The sequence below is a fragment of the Oncorhynchus kisutch genome, linkage group LG1, assembly GCF_002021735.2.
Source record: "Oncorhynchus kisutch isolate 150728-3 linkage group LG1, Okis_V2, whole genome shotgun sequence".
In the NCBI taxonomy this organism is placed as follows: domain Eukaryota; kingdom Metazoa; phylum Chordata; class Actinopteri; order Salmoniformes; family Salmonidae; genus Oncorhynchus; species Oncorhynchus kisutch.
Genome location: NC_034174.2, coordinates 72342675 through 72359759, shown reverse-complemented (window position 1 = coordinate 72359759; position 17085 = coordinate 72342675). Strand labels below are relative to the sequence as shown.

General features: G+C 46.0%; 1 protein-coding gene across 1 annotated transcript in view; it reads left to right on the top strand.

Annotated features, from left to right (window-relative positions):
* LOC109884513 (glutamate receptor ionotropic, NMDA 2B-like) overlaps window positions 1-17085 on the top strand; it is a 125339-nt gene that overhangs the window by 58172 nt on the left and 50082 nt on the right. The window contains 3 exon segments of the mRNA XM_031832169.1: window positions 3937-4080; window positions 5816-6086; window positions 6493-6685. Of these exon segments, the coding sequence (XP_031688029.1) occupies window positions 3937-4080; window positions 5816-6086; window positions 6493-6685 (608 nt within the window).

Below are 17085 nucleotides of genomic sequence, written 5' to 3'. Positions count from 1 at the left end.
AGATGGAGGAAAGACAGAGGAAAGACAGAGGAAATACAGAGGGAAGACAGATAGATGGAGGAAAGACAGAGGAAAGACAGATAGATGGAGTAAAGACAGAGGGAAGACAGATAGATGGAGGAAAGACAGAGGAAAGACAGATAGATGGAGGAAAGACAGAGGGAAGATAGATAGATGGAGGAAATACAGAGGGAAGACAGATAGATGGAGGAAAGACAGAGGGAAGACAGAGGAAAGACAGAGGAAAGACAGAGGAAAGACAGAGGAAAGACAGATAGATGGAGGAAAGACAGAGGGAAGATAGATAGATGGAGGAAAGACAGAGGAAAGACAGATAGATGGAGGAAAGACAGAGGGAAGATAGATAGATGGAGGAAAGACAGAGGGAAGACAGATAGATGGAGGAAAGACAGAGGAAAGACAGAGGAAAGACAGATAGATGGAGGAAAGACAGAGGAAAGACAGAGGGAAGACAGAGGGCAGATAGATAGATGGAGAAAAGACAGAGGAAAGACAGAGGGCAGACAGATAGATGGAGGAAAGACAGAGGGAAGATAGATAGATGGAGGAAAGACAGATAGAGGAAAGATAGTTGGAAGGGGGGAGAGGATAAAAGGTGAATTGAAAGAGGGGAGTGAAGTGGAAAAACGGAGTGTTTGAAGGAGAGGAAGGAAAGGATGTGTCTACGATAACGCAGCTGCTACTTCAATGTGTGAATGTGTGTGTTTGTGAATCCTTCTCTTGTTCTTACTCTCTCTCTCTGGAGGTTCTTAGGTTTTTCCTGTTTTTTCAATTGAGACTCCTCTCTATCTCTCGCTCAGCCCCAACTGCCACCCCCTCCCTCACTCTCTCTCATCACCCCTCTCTCTCTCTCTCTCTCTCTCTCTCTCTCTCTCTCTCTCTCTCTCTCTCAATCCTCTCCCACCAGGGCTTGTTAAGCGGAGGGCTGATATGTCGTTCTCTCCCTGCAAATCTAATTGGAGACAGGCTTTCATTGGCATGACATGGAGATGAGTTGCCAAATCCTTTCAGACCCGCTTTAGACTGCTCACACACACACACACACACACACACACACACACACACACACACACACACACACACACACACACACACACACACACACACACACACACACACACACACACACACACACACACACACACACACACAAACACAAACACACACACACACACACACCACAGCACACATTGACGCAGCAGAGGAAGCAGCTAGCTCCGCCGACGACGCCAGGCGAAGCCACCGTGACAATCTGATACAAATCAAGCTCACAACACTTCAGAGTCTCAATAGGTTTAAATAATAGCCGCCCTCAACACTGCTCCCCATCCCAGCACATCTTATAGAAACGAGTGACATCCTGCAAAGAAGGAAGCGATGGAAGCACTTTTCTGTATACTAGAGTCTGCATATATTCATACATGTGTTGCAGAGCGGTTGATGTGAGGAGTGGTTGAGGTGTTAGAGTCACTATGTTAAAGACGGGTTACTCACATATTATGCTTCATCCCAGTACAGTACGTTACAAATCCTCAGGGAGATGCAATAGGTTACAGTGTTGTATATCTACTGAGGCTGGTTGCTGTCATCTTTATGACCTATGGGATAATGATGATAGTGAGTCATTTAAGCTACTGTACTTTACTAGCCTCCTTTAGCTAATGTCTGCAACAGGCAGCTGTGTGGCAGCAGAAGTGGTGCCACTGCATCACATAATATGTACGCGTCGACTCGCGTGATTTCGCGCTGAACAATCAAACTCACATAGCACAACGCCGACAAAAGCATGTCAAAATTCAAACAATACTCTTCAGAGAGTTACAATAATAGGTATTTTTCCATCTTGAAGAAAAATGTCCTTTCTCTGCTCTCTTTCATTCATCCGTTGAGCATCTCTCACATCACTCATAGGTTCCATCCAAAATGGCACCCTCTATCCTATTCTGTGCACCACTTATAACCAGGGCCCATACAAGTGTTGGGCTAGTGAACACTGATGTGAGTGGACAGGACATGCAACTTGGTCGCTGATCAGGAACAAGACGAGTTTGACCCTGCTGGCCCTGCAGGACACTGGTTGGCACCTCGCAGACATGAGCTAATTGAGCTTTAGGACTTGTTGTGAAGAAGATAAACACGAAGAGTAAAAAAAAACAGAGTGAATTGATGAGGATATTAAAGAGAACATTAGACTGATTAGCTGTTATTCTATGAATAATGGAATAGGTGTCTGCTGATCCAAGTGAATGACATTTGAGAAAGAGAGAGAGAAAAGAGAGAATAGAATGATAGAGGAAAAGAGCAGAAAAAAGTCTTGAAATTAAATTACATCTGTATCCGCACAGTGATGAATAATGTAGGACAGAGAGAGAATAGAGAGAGATGTGTGTAAAGGTGTGAAGAGGAGAGATTAGGGCTCAGGATAGATTGAGAAACGTGGAGGATCAAGAGGAGTCAATGGCTGCTGTGGATTTGTGGTTGATTGACAGGAAATTATGGGAAGGGACAAACACAGCATACATACAATAACACTCACCTTAGAAATGCATATGACCCTCAGAACATATGGAACGTAGTATAAATAGCAACGGATTTCAATAGAAAGGTTAGAGTTTAAGGGTGCGCCTGTGATGCGTTTGTGCACAAGCATATTATTTTAACACAGTTATTTCAAGTGAAGTGTCTCCTGACTGTCAACGTTTCAGGATTAATCCCCCAACCTCCCCTATTCTACTTCCACACTTCCATCCCCCATTGACATGGAATGTGATTACCTCATCAAAGCAGAAGCTAGGGAACGGATCAAGCCATATCTGTCCTGTGGGGGAGGTGGGAGATGTAACAGGGCGGGAAGTGGGCTTTGATGTGGAGTGGAGCGAGTAGACCTGAGCCAGGGAGAGTTCAGCACAGCCTGCTGCATGAGTAACATGGAGCCACAACCTATGGACACGCCCATACACACAGAGTCACACACAGAGCTGTCACATAGGCAGGCCATGCTTGCTTGCACACGGGAACATGCAGATATAGTATGGACGTCACACATATTCATTCACAAACTAACGGTATCGCTCACTCACTCACTCACTCACTCACTCACTCACTCACTCACCCACTCACTGTGTACACATATGGCGGGGTCCAACGTTGATTACGATTAGAAAAAATTACTATATAAAATGAATAATTAAAATACTGTGCTGTATTGTATGCTAAAAAAAAACATTATGTTATACTTATACAGTTGCTCAGAGAAAGAGATTTTGTTCAACAAGTAATCATATTTTTGTCTCAAAAAAGTAGGGTTAAAAAGGCATGTTTGTTTTACTATCCTTGTGGGGACCAAACAATTGACTCCCATTCAAAATCGTATTTTCCCTAACCCCTAAACCTAACCTTAAACCCTAACCACTAACCCTAATTCTAACTCTGATCCTAATTGTAACCCTAACCCTAACCTTAAACCTAACCCCTAAACCTAAAATAGCCTTTTCCCTTAGGGTGACCGGTGAGATGTCCCCATTATCCTTGTGAGGACACACACACACATGCACACTCACAATCTCGCTCACACTCACTCACTAGTAATCGTACACACACTCCCCCACTGACAAACTCATGAACACAAATAGACCCCTGACGTTCAGCTGATGCTGGGCGTAAGCTCTTCATACAGTTCCTCTGTCCCTTAGTTCCATAAATAATGCATCTCAACCATCACGTCCTCATGGGTGACTGAACAACATCGCCCCCTGGACCTCCCTTGAGTCTCCAGATGTTGTTTGTGTGTGTGGACGCCCCATGTGCTGTACGTGTACTATCCTCCTTTACATCTCATTTCCATTTGACCGTTGACCTGACGTCCCGTTCTTCTGTCTTCCCTCTCGCTCTTCTCTCTCTTCCCCGTGTTTGCAGGACGACCACTCCATGTTCTTCCAGTTTGGCCCGTCCATAGAGCAGCAGGCCTCCATCATGCTGAAGATCATGGAGGAATACGACTGGTACATCTTCTCCATCGTCACAACCTACTACCCCGGATACCAGGACTTTGTCAACAAAGTGAGGCAGACCAGACCTGGGTTCAAATACTATTGGAAATCAGTTCAAATACACTATGTATACAAAAGTATGTGGACACCCCTTCAAATTTGTGGATTTGACCCAATACACAATACTGACAGGTGTATAACATAGAGCACACAACATTCCAATCTCCATTGACAAACATTGACAAACATTGGCAGTAGAATGGCATTTCTGAAGGGCTCAGTGACTTTTAACGTGGCACTGTCATAGGATGCCACCTTTCCAGCAAGTCAGTTCATCAAATTTCTGCCCTGCTACTGCTGTTATTGTGAGGTGGAAACGTCTAGGAGCAACCACGGCTCAGCTGCGAAGTGGTAGGCCACACAAGCTCACAGAATGGGACCGGCGAGAGCTGAAGCGAGTAGCGCGTAAAAATCGTCTGTCCTCTGCAACACTCACTACTGAGTTCCAAAATGCCTCTGGAAGCAACGTCACAAGAAGTGTTCGTCGGGAGCTTCATGAAATGAGTTTCCATGGCCGAGCAGCCGCACACAAGCCTAAGATCACTATGTGCAATGCCAAACATCGGCTGGAGTGGTGTAAAGCTTGCCGCCATTGGACTCTGGAGCAGTGGAAACGCTTTCTCTGCAGTGATGAATCACACTTTACCATCTGGCAGTCCGACGGATGAATCTGGATTTGGCAGATGCCAGGAGAACGCTACCTGCCTGAATGTATAATGCCAACTGTAAAGTTTGGTGGAGGAGGAATAATGTTCTGGGGCTGTTTTTCATGTATTGGGCTCCCTAGTTCCAGTGAAGAGAAATCTTAACGCTACAGCATTCAATGACAGTCTAGACGATTCTGTGCTTCCAAATTTGTGGCAACAGTTTGGGGACGGCGCTTTCCAGTTTCAGCATGACAATGCCCTGTGCACAAAGCAGAAATGTATTTTCGAGATCGGTGTGGAAGAACTTGACTGGCCTGCGCAGAGCCCTGACCTCAACCCCACCAAAAACCTTTGGAATGAATTGGAACACCGACTGCGAGCAAGGCTTAATCGCCCAACATCAGTGCCCGACCTCATTAATGCTCTTGTGCCAGAATGGAAGCAAGTCCCCGCAGCAATGTTCCAATATCTAGTGGAAAGCCTTCCTAGCAGAGTGGAGCCTGTTATAGCAGCAAAGGGGGGAGCAACTCCATATTAATGCCCACGATTTTGGAATGAGATGTTCCACGAGTGGATGTCCACATACTTTTGGTCATGTAGTGTACTTTGCCTGAGCTTGATTGAGCTTGTCTGTTGCAATTAACTAAAAGAAAAGTCTCATGTTCAACCCCTTCACATCTGGCACTCCAAGCAAAGTATTTAAAAAATGGCATCCATTTCCTCATGTTTCTATATCTTATTCATCATTGTTCCTATGAAATCCCTATGAGAGATGCCCCACGCCAAACCTTAAAGCTCAAGTACAACCCTAGAGCTGAACTGGCACACTACTAGTCTTACACCTGCACGGCTAAACCCGAGAGAGGAGCCAGAAGACTGCCAGACAGACAAAAAAACTGTTTACTTTTCAAGTGGTGTTTCTTGTGTGGATATTGGAACAGAACATCAATACTTTTCTTTCCTCGTCTCCCTCCCTCCCTCCCTCCTCTTCTTTTCCTCATCCTCCCTCACTCTTCTACCTCCTCCTCCTCTCTCTCTTCTTCCTTATCCTCCCTCTCTCCTCTCCCCCCACCCCCCTTTCCCTCTCCCCCACCATAGATCCGGAGCACCATAGAGAACAGTTTTGTGGGCTGGGAGCTAGAAGAAGTCCTCCTGTTGGACATGTCTGTGGATGACGGAGACGCTAAGATTCAGAACCAGATGAAGAAGCTGCAGAGTCCTGTCTACCTGCTTTACTGCACCAAGGAGGAGGCCTACACCATCTTTGAGGTGGCAAACTCTGTGGGACTGACGGGATACGGCTACACCTGGATCGTACCGTCGCTAGTGGCCGGCGACGCCGATAATGTCCCCGCCGTGTTTCCCACAGGTAGTTACTGGATGGGGTTAGAATGGGGGTCAGGAGAAGGGTAAAAGGTTAAGGTGCATACTGATCCAGGAGCAGTTTATTCCCCCCAGCTTTTAAACCTTTTAAAAACGGAAAATACTAAACTGATCTTAGATCAGCATCTCTGGGAAACTTCATCCTACTCTGGGTGAGCTCATCTGTAAAGGGTGTTGGATTTTGGGATTACAAACAAGTTTTTAATTCATGTGGCACCTCTGTTATTTGAGATGGCTCTCTTAACCTCTCTCTCCACCTCCCACCTTTTCACCCCTCATCCTTCCACGTCTTCCCCTACCCCCCCATTTTCTTCTCTTTTTCCCTCTCTCCTTTTCCCTCTCTCTCTCTCTCTCTCTCTCTCTCTCTCTCTCTCTCTCTCTCCTTCTCTCAGGGCTTATTTCGGTGTCGTATGACGAATGGGACTACAGTTTAGAGGCTCGGGTGCGGGATGCAGTGGCTGTCATCGCCATGGCGACCTCCACCATGATGCTGGACCGGGGGCAACACACGCTGCTCAAGTCAGGCTGCAACGAGACCCCTAACAAGAAGGGCTCCAAACAAAGCAACTCCAATGAAGTGCTCAAGTGAGTGCCCTAGATGTGGGGGTAGAAACATAGAGTGTAGTATGGTAGAGACTATAAGGGCGCTGCTGACCTGCAAAACGACTAACCATCATCTAAAACGGACACTTACCTTAACCAAACCCTTAACCCTGACCCTAACCAAATGTTAGCCAATTCTGAAATGAAATATTGGTTTGTCTGTCTGGAGTGTCCGTATAGCCTTTTCCGTATAGTACACACACACCTAGACACACATACAATACCCATGCACGTACAGACACTCACACACATACACAAACTCACACACACACACACACACACACACACACACACACACACACACACACACACACACACACACACACACACACACACACACACACACACACACACACACACACACACACACACACACAGACCTTTGAGGAACATTGTCCTCTGTTTAGTCATCCCAGCAGAACCTGAAGAGGTGGATATGTGCAGTCTTTTACAACAGCCTTCGTCTTATCTTACCATTAACCACAATAATCATGAAAGAAAACATATTTTTCTTTCTTCATTTACTTGTTTTGTTATCTGACGCATTACAGTACAGAACATTACAGTACACTCAGTACATGAATAATTAATCTCCATTTAACTTCATAGGGCTTTGCTTTTAGTGCCTGCATTGTTCATAGATTCTGTGACTAATTGAATGCTTGGGGACAAATGGATTAAATTAAAAGAGGTCCAAAGAACAGTAGGAGGTTAGGAGGTGTGTGTGTGTGTCTGTGTGTGTGTGTTTTGTGGGAGTGTGTGTTAAACTCCATTCCTCTAGCACTGTTATTGGGGTACTGATTGAGTTTCATGTGCAGTCTAATACGGGTTGGGGATTATTAATGCTGCTCTTATTAGACAATATATACTCGTACAAAAGCCGTTAACCCTCTCAATCCTCCACGTTCCTTTTCTAAAAAATAAACATAATTGTATTTTTTGTGGTTGGTTTGGATTGTGGATTGGAATATGTGGGTTGTTGTTATTGTGTGTGTGTGTGTGTGTGTGTGTGTGTGTGTGTGTGTGTGTGTGTGTGTGTGTGTGTGTGTGTGTGTGTGTGTGTGTGTGTGTGTGTGTGTGTGTGTGTGAGATAAGCAACCTGGGTGGAGTATAACATTTTTGGGATGTTAATTAGTTTTCTTATCAGATGCAGTTATGCGTACACGTCCCTCATCGCAACTTCCAAACAACAGGAATAAAATAACACAAACATAAACCCATGAATATTTCAATCCCCAACGGAGTTCCTTCTCTGTCACTGAGACCCAGAGTTGGTAGTTAGGGCCTGGCATTCAATCTTCCTCCTGGAGTACACCTAGGACCCTTGTCAAAACCTTACACACACACACACACACACACACACACACACACACACACACACACACACACACACACACACACACACACACACACACACACACACACACACACACACACACACACACACACACCTGGGACCCTGGGGTGTTTCCACCCTAACCAACCAACCTCATCCCTTCATCTCAGGGCTGAGCGGAGGTACAGAATGAGAGGTGATGGTGACCCTAATGCCTCCCCTAACTCCTGGAAAACCTGCCCCCACCACCCCCTCAACCCCCCCAACCCCCCAGTAACAGACATTATGCCCTGTAGGCCCTATGTGCGTGACTCGGGAACGTGGTGGATCCATGCCACCGGAGGATAGATAGTGTAATGCTAGATTTGCATGCCATGCTGTCAGACAGTGATGGACTACAGCAGGGGGGGCTCAGTGACTCACACTCTCTGTTTGGGGAGGAAGTGTGGTGTTGTGTCTATGTCTGTGTGTATGTCTGTGTCTGTCTGTGTCTGTCTGTGTGTGCATGTGAGCGCGTGCGTGCCTGTGCATCACATTCTCTGCTTGTTTTGGGGGGCAGGTTGACCTCATGGGGATATAGCCTCTGACTGGAGGGTTCTCTCTAGTTACTCCCTCCCTGCCACTGAGGAGAGGACAGAACAGGAGGTATTGTGTAATGAGAAAATGTGCTGGAAGTGGTTTTGGATGATGAGCTGCTATGGGGCTTATTGGTGTGTATGGCTAGGGAGGCAGAGAGAGGGGAGAGGTGTGGGATGAGAAGAAGTGTGTATGTGTGTACATGTGGGGGAGGGGAGGAAGTGTGTATTTTTCTCTTACGCATACAGTACCAGTCAAAAGTTTGGACACACTTACTCATTCAAGGGTTCTTCTTTATTTTATTTTTTTACTATTTTCTACATTGTAGAATAACAGCGAAGACATCAAAACTATGAAATAACACATCGAATCATGCAGTGCCCAAAAAATGTGTTAAAGAAATCAAAATATATTAAATATTTTAGATTGTTCAAAGTTGCCATCCTTTGCCTTGATGACAACTTTGTACACTCTTGGCATCTCTCAACCATCTTCACCTGGAATGCTTTTCCAACAGTCTTGAAGGAGTTCCCACATGTGCTGAGCACTTGTTGGCGGCTTTTCCTTCACTCTGTGGTCCAACTCACCCCAAACCATCTCAATTGGGTTGAGGTCGGGTGATTGTGGAGGCCTGGTCATCTGATGCAGCACTCTATCACTCTTCTTCTTGGTCAAATACCCCTTACACAGCCTTGAGGTGTGTTGGGTCATTGTCCTGTTGAAAACAAATTATAGTCCCACTAAGTGCAAACCAGATGGGATGGCGTATCGCTGTGGAATGCTGTGGTAGACATGCTGGTTAAGAGTGCCTTTAATTCTAAATAAATCGCAGACAGTGTCACCATCAAAGCACCCCCCACAGCATCACACCTCCTCTTCCATGCTTCACGGTGGGAACCACATATGCAGAGATCATCCGTTTACCTACTCTGCGTCTCATGAAGACACAGCGGTTGGAACCAAAATCATAAAATTTCAGTCCTAAGGACAGATTTCCACCAGGCTAATGTCCATTGCTCGTGTTTTTTGGCCCAAGCAAGTCTCTTCTTATTGTTGTTGTCCTTTAGTTGTGGTTTCTTTGCAGAAATTCGATCATAAAGGCCTGATTCACACCAACTCATCTGAACAGTTGATGTTGAGATGTGTCTGTTACTTGAACTCTGTGAAGCATTTATTTGGGCTTCAATTTCTGAGACTGGTAACTGTAATGAACTTGTCTCTGCAGCAGAGGTAACTCCGGGTTTTCCTTTCCTGTAGCGGTCTTCATGAGAGCCAGTTTCATCATAGCACTTGATGGTTTTTGCGAATGCACTTGAAGAAACTTTCAAATTTCGTGAAGTTTTCCACATTGACTGACAATCATCTCTTAAAGCAATGATGGACTGTCATTTCTCTTTGCTCTTTTGAGCTGTTCTTGCCATAATATGGACTTGGCTATCTTCTGTGCAACATATCTTCCCAGAATTCTCAATGTGCGTGTGGATCTACTTTCCAGGGGGGGGTCCTATCTCTACAAAGTGGAGACTGCACCCCTCGGTGGTTCCCCAGATATGGGACCGGATCAGCATGGCCAACGTAGATCTTAAACATCGCAAGAAAATGCACATTGTTGTCTGTTCTTCTCAATGAGGGATCTGGGCGCTCCTTTGAGAACGGATGCTTTGGCATATCAGTGGCCTCGTACCCTGCGCTATGCGTTTCCTCCAATGCATCTGATTCAAGCCACCGTGGGGAGGGTCTTTCAGGAGGGTCTGTTGTTGATTGTTGTGTCTCCCCGTTGGCCCAGACAACCCTGGTTCCCAGTGATCATTCGCCTGTTGGGCTGGGACCCGTGGAGGGTTACGCGTAGTCGTGATCTATTGTCCCAGACGCATGGGAGAGTTTGGCACCCATGACCACGTGTAGGGGATCAGTGGGTTTGGCCCTTGAAAGGTTGAATTTGACGGCTAGGGGTTTACCCTTGAACGTGATTACGACTGTACAGTTGGCGCGTCACACACTCTACGAGAGGGTTGTACACATATAAGTGGCGTACTTTGAGGGTTGGTGTCTGGTTACAGGAGTTTCTCCTTTTCAAAGCTCTTTGGTGGACATTTTGATGTTCTTGAGCAGGGCCTTTTCACATCGGAGGTATATATGGCAGCCATCTCGGTGTGTCATGTAGGGATTGACAGCACTACCCAGTGGTCTCATCCTCTGAGGGTACGGTACCTGAAAGGCATGCATTGGCTCAGACTAGTGTCTGAGCCTATGGCACCAATCTGGGACCTGGCATGGTCCTGGAGTCTCTGTGTGAGCCTCCGTTTGAACCATTGAAGTCTGTTGACCTGCTATGTAGCGTGCATTTGCGCTTTACCAAGTCACAACAGGGGTTCTGTTGTTTTGGACATGCGGTTCCTTGTACGAGTTCTGATATTTCAGGCTTACACGGTAAGTATTGTTCTTAGAACTGTGGGGTTTATGGACTGCAGTGGCAGCATGGCAGTGCACATAGCCAAGTTGCAGCAGGTTCTGGTTCCCTATATGCTTCATGGAGTCGTGGCTGAACGACAACAATATCAACATAAACCTGGCTAGTTATACGATGTACCGGTAGAAAAGAACAGCGGAGACTGGTAAGACAAGGGGAGGCGGTCTAAGTATTTTTTGTAAACAACAGCTGGTGCATGATATCTAAGGAAGTCACAAGCCATTGCACGCCTGAGGTAGAGTTTCTCATGATAAGCTACAGACCACATTACCTACCGAGAGAGTTTTCATCTATATTCTTTGTAGCTGTTTACATACCACCACAGTCAGAGGCTGGAACCAAGATAGCTGTATTCCGCCGTAAGCAAACAAGAAAATGCTCACCCAGAGGCGTCGCTCCTAGTAGCCGGGGAAACTTAAATCAGTTGTACCTAATTTCTATCAACATGTTAAATGTGCAACCAGAGGGAAAATAACTATATACTCCACACCTATACTCCACACACAGAGATGCATACAAAGCTCTCCCTCGCCCTCCATTCGGCAAATCTGACCATAATTCTATCCTCCTGATTCCTGCTTACAAGCTAAAATTAAAGCAGGAAGCACCAGTGACTAGATCAATAAAAAAGTGGTCAGATGAAGCACATGCTAAGCTACAGGACTGTTTTGCAAGCACAGACTGGAATATGCTCCGGGATTCCTCCAATGGCATTGAGCAGTACACCACATCTGTCATTGGCTTCATCAGTAAGTGCATCGATGACCTCGTCCCTACTGTGACTGTACGTACATACAGGTCACCAAACGGACATTGAATTATTTCTCGTAAATTACAATAGATAAATGGCTGGTTCTTTTTTTTCCTTACACGTGTAGGTTTTTGTACTTTAACGTGAAGTGGTCAAATTAGCTCTGGATTACCGTTTTTTAACTTTAATCCCAGAAAATGGGCCTCAACTCAAAAAGCATTGAGGCCTCGACGCTATCTTGTTTCTGGGCTAAAAAAGCCCATATGGCCAAACCTGTTCTCACCAAATTTCATCTTCAAAGTCGTTTCCTTTTAGGAGAAATGCCCATGTCCATTTGGTGATGTTTTGTTCATTTGCAATAAGCAGCCAGTCGCCATCTGGTGGAATTTTCCAGTACAGCGGAAAAATGACCAAAAATGTAAAATGTTATAAAACGGAAACCAAATGTCCGAGAGACTTTATTCGATGACTTCCCGGAAGACCGAGCCCTGGGGCACGACCTGAGGTCATCAGCCTATTTTAATAACACTCACGGACGTGTTGTAAGGGACCGTACATTTGCAATATGGAGATTCTCATCAACCATATGGGTAATGCCACTTGCGTCCTTTATGTAGTTTAGGGGCTCGTAAGTAAGCATTTCACTGTAAGTTCTACACCTGTTGTATTTGGCGCATGTGACTAATACAATTTGATTTGATCTTGATTTGATCTATATGGGGCTCTGACATCTCAGGCCTCATGAGGCTCTGACAGTTCAGGCTTCTCTGGTAAGTATTCGGGAAAAAGGTGGCTTCTATAACCCCTTTTTGGAGCCGGTGGAACCTGTGTGTGCTTGGTCTACCGTGGGCCTCCTAGTTTGGTACACTCTTAGCCGGCTTCGGGTGTGATTGTATGTCCACATAGTATGTTATACCAAGTGACCGACTGAAAATAAACGTGCAGTTATGAATATAACTACTGTTCCCTGAAGGAGGGAACTAGGCGTAACATATTTTGCCTCCACACTGTCAAGTGGTTTGGGCTCGCTGAAGAGCAGTACTGAATTGAGGAAATTAATGCGAGCCCTGGGTGTGATTGGCTCTTTGGGTGTGATTTCAGTTCTTCAGGTGAATATGACTGGTCGTTGACTCTCCAAAGTATGTTATACCTCGTCCCTCCTTCAGGGAACAATATTTATAGTCATACATCTACGTTTCCTTTCCGTCGGTCACTCAGTATAACATATTACATCCTTTCAAGTGAGCTTTGTGAGGATCGACGCAGGAGATGAGAAGCAGGTATAGGAGTGAAGGTTTAATATAGACAGACAAGCAATGGAACAAGAACACCATCTGGACATAAACACAATGCGACAAACAATGCTACTACAAGGAACACCACCAAGGAGCAACCGTATATGCAGGGGCAATCAACAAAGTGAGGGAGTCCAGGTGAGTCCAATGAGCGCAGCTGCGCGTAATGATGGTGACTGGTGCGTGTAAAGAAGGGTAACCTGGTGCCCTCGAGCGCCAGGGAGGGGGAGCGGCAGCAGGCGTGATAGTACACCCCCCCTCTCTGGGGGCGCCAGCGTCCCACCCGGGCGAGCTGGACGGGCCGGCTGAGGCGTAACAGCCTGACAATCCCGCTGCGGTGTAGAAGCCCTATGGGCCAGCTGAAGCATGACGTGGGATGGGAACCTGCCAAGCCAACCGTGGCAAGGAAACCTCTCGGGCCAGCTTGGGCGTGACAGCCCGAAGAGCCAGCTTAGGCACCCCTGCTTCCATCAGCGGTGGAATCCAAGCCTGACGTCACCAACAAAACAAGAAAACTCATGGGCCGGCTGAGGCATATCAGCCGGCCCATGAGTTGTCTTGTTTTGTTGGTGACGTCAGGCTAGGCATCCCCAGGTTCCATCCCTGATGCTTCTTGTAATGGTGTCCACGTTCTGTAAGGATCGACGCAGGAGATGAGAAGCAGGTACAGGGAGTGAAGTTTTAATAACTGACGGACATGAAACAGAACAACAATGAATGCAGACACAGGGAACACCACCGAGGAACAGACAGATATACAGGTAATCAACAACGTGAAGGAATCCAGGTGAGTCCAATGAGCGCTGCTGCGCGTAATGATGGTGGCAGGTGTGTGTAAAGAAGGGTAGCCTGGTGCCCTCGAGCTCCAGGGAGGGGGTGCGGGAGCAGGCGTGACAACCTTAGTATCTAGATATTGTGTTTATATTCCTGTGCTCTACACACACACACACACACACACACACACACACACACACACACACACACACACACACACACACACACACACACACACACACACACACACACACGCACGAACACACAACACACAAAACACAACACACACATCTCTGTACTACACTCTACTGTAAAGTATGTGTTGCCCACGGTGGTCTAACACTCCTGCAGGTCTCTCATGCGTGTAGTACGTCTGGCATGTTTTTCTCATCCTATTTCACCGATAAAGTGGTTTTACCTCAGGCTGATTCAGGCAAAGACTGCATCATAGAAGCTCCAAATGGCTGCCACACACACACACACACACACACACACACACACACACACACACACACACACACACACACACACACACACACACACACACACACACACACACACGCACACACACACACACACAGACACACACCTGGGACCCTGCCATTGAGGGCGGCTGTGGTGTTTCCACCCTAACCGACCAATCTCATCTCTTCATCTCAGGGCTGAGTGGAGGTAAAGAATGAGAGAATACAGCCATCAATTTGTTGGCTAATAAATCATTGTCCTTTTTATTGGGGTAGAGATATATTTAGTGGACTATTTCATTGTGCTTTTGGGCTATTGAGTTAAAATGTCCTCTCCTTTTGACAGAACCCTATAGAACTGGATGAGAGAACCCATCCCTATCTTTCTGTCTCTCGCTTTTGTGGTTTCGCTTTTGTGGTTTCTATCTTTCCTTTTTAATATTCACTCTTTTATGTTACCTTTATCTCCTTTTCAGTCTCTCTCTTTGTCCGTTTCCTCTACCTCATTCCCACTTTCCAGTCTCTCTCTTTGTCCGTTTCCTCTACCTCATTCCCACTTTGCAATCTCTCTTTGTCCGTTTCCTCTACCTCATTCCCACTTTCCAGTCTCTCTCTTTGTCCTTTTCCTCTACCTCATTCCCACTTTCCAGTCTCTCTCTTTGTCCGTTTCCTCTACCTCATTCCCACTTTCCAGTCTCTCTCTTTGTCCTTTTCCTCTACCTCATTCCCACTTTCCAGTCTCTCTCTTTGTCCGTTTCCTCTACCTCATTCACACTTTCCAGTCTCTCTCTTTGTCCGTTTCCTCTACCTCATTCCCACTTTCCAGTCTCTCTCTTTGTCCTTTTCCTCTACCTCATTCCCACTTTCCAGTCTCTCTTTCTCTCTTATTCACTCCCATTTCCTCTCCTTTTCTTTCTGCTTCTCATTATCAGCACCGTTCGCTCCTCTGCTCGTATGCAGTCCATTCCTGCCAAAAAGCTCTTTCAATTAGCTGAAGTTGAATCGGAAGGCCCTCCATTCCACTCCTCTCTCTCCCTACAGAAAGCATTGTGTGTGTGGAAGGCAGCCGCCAGCACCTCCTCTTCCCTGACACTCTCCCTATCAGACTAGTTATCTCCTATCTTTCAACTCTACTACACACGGCTACTCTGTCTTTGTTTCTCTCCCTGTCTTTTTCTCTCTGTCTCTCTCAATTCAGTTCAATTCAAAGGGCTTTATTGGCATGGGAAACATATGTCTCTTGCTCTCTCTCTCTGTCGCTATATTTCTGTCTCTTGCTGCCTCTCTCATAACCTCTCTCTGTCGCTCTGTCTCTCTCTCTCTGCCTCTCTCATAACCTCTTTCTGTTTCCCTCTCTCTGTCTCGGTCTCTCACAACCTCTCTCTCTCCCCTTTTCTGCTCTCTCTCCTTCTCCAAACAATTAGTCCATATTTACTATATAGACGCGAAGTATCATTCATATATAAACATGAATTAATGTCTCTCTGTGTCTCTCTTATTAATGACTCATTCATATACCACGAGCCATTGGAACAACCAATCGGTAGTCCATTACAGTCCCTTAATTATTGAAATGCTCAGTCTGTCGGATCAATGCACACAGATCCATAACCTTGGCATGTTGACAATATGCTGTTTGTGTGAGGCAATGCATTTAGAATACGCCATTGTTCACAATATCTAATATGCGAGTAGGGGACGCATCTTGATAACGCTGCATGTCAACACATTGTGTGCTGTTGTTCATCATTCAAGTGGACATGTTGACAAATAGCCGTGTGGAGTTTTTCAGTACCTTAGCCAGTTCCTTGAAGCCTCACAAATAGCTTCCGGTACTATGGGTTGTGTTCAATAGGAAGATAATGGATTTCCTATAAAGAAAATGTTTGTGTTCTGTTGCAAAACATTTCTCTACTGTGTGCCCTACTACTGACCACGACCCAGCTGAAGCTACAGTATTACTATCCCCTTGATAGGAAGGTACCAACCTGTAAAACATGAGAGACTCGTATCTCCCCATACAACCTTAAGGAAGAGGCTATTGCTGTCCGGCGCGGATATGATAAGCCCCGTCTCACAAAGTGTCCCAAATGGCACCCTATTCATTTGACATCTGACCAGAGCACTGGTCAAATGTAGTGCACTACTCTATGTAGGGAATAGGATGCCGTTTGGTAGGCAAGAGAATCTTCCTCCAAATCCACTCGGCTACCCAGGAATGACATGTCTGTCCGTCAAACCTTTGTCTGCGCCCCAAATGGTACTCTGTTCTCTATATAGTGCACTACTTTAGACCAGAGGCCTATGGGTTGATTGTGCTATTTGGGATGGAGATTCTCACAGCGCGACTCTCCACACCACCGGATCGTGTGAACAAGTTGTGGGCTCACTTTAAAGCAGACACGTTTTGGCTGCTTCACGGAGACGCTTTCAGAGTGTGATACTGATCAGATATTGTCAGTCTGTCTGAGTTACTGTATAGGCTAGAAAATCCTACGTGTTTATTTCCTTAGTCGCAGTATAACTTTGCATCTCTCTCTCTCTGTCTCTCTCTGTCTCTCTCTCGCTGTCTCTCTGTCTCTCTCTCGCTGTCTCTCTGTCTGTCTGTCTGTCTGTCTGTCTGTCTGTCTGTCTGTCTGTCTGTCTCGTCTGTCTGTCTGTCTGTCTGTCTGTCTGTCTCTCTCTCTCTCTCTCTCTCTCTCTCTCTCTCTCTCTC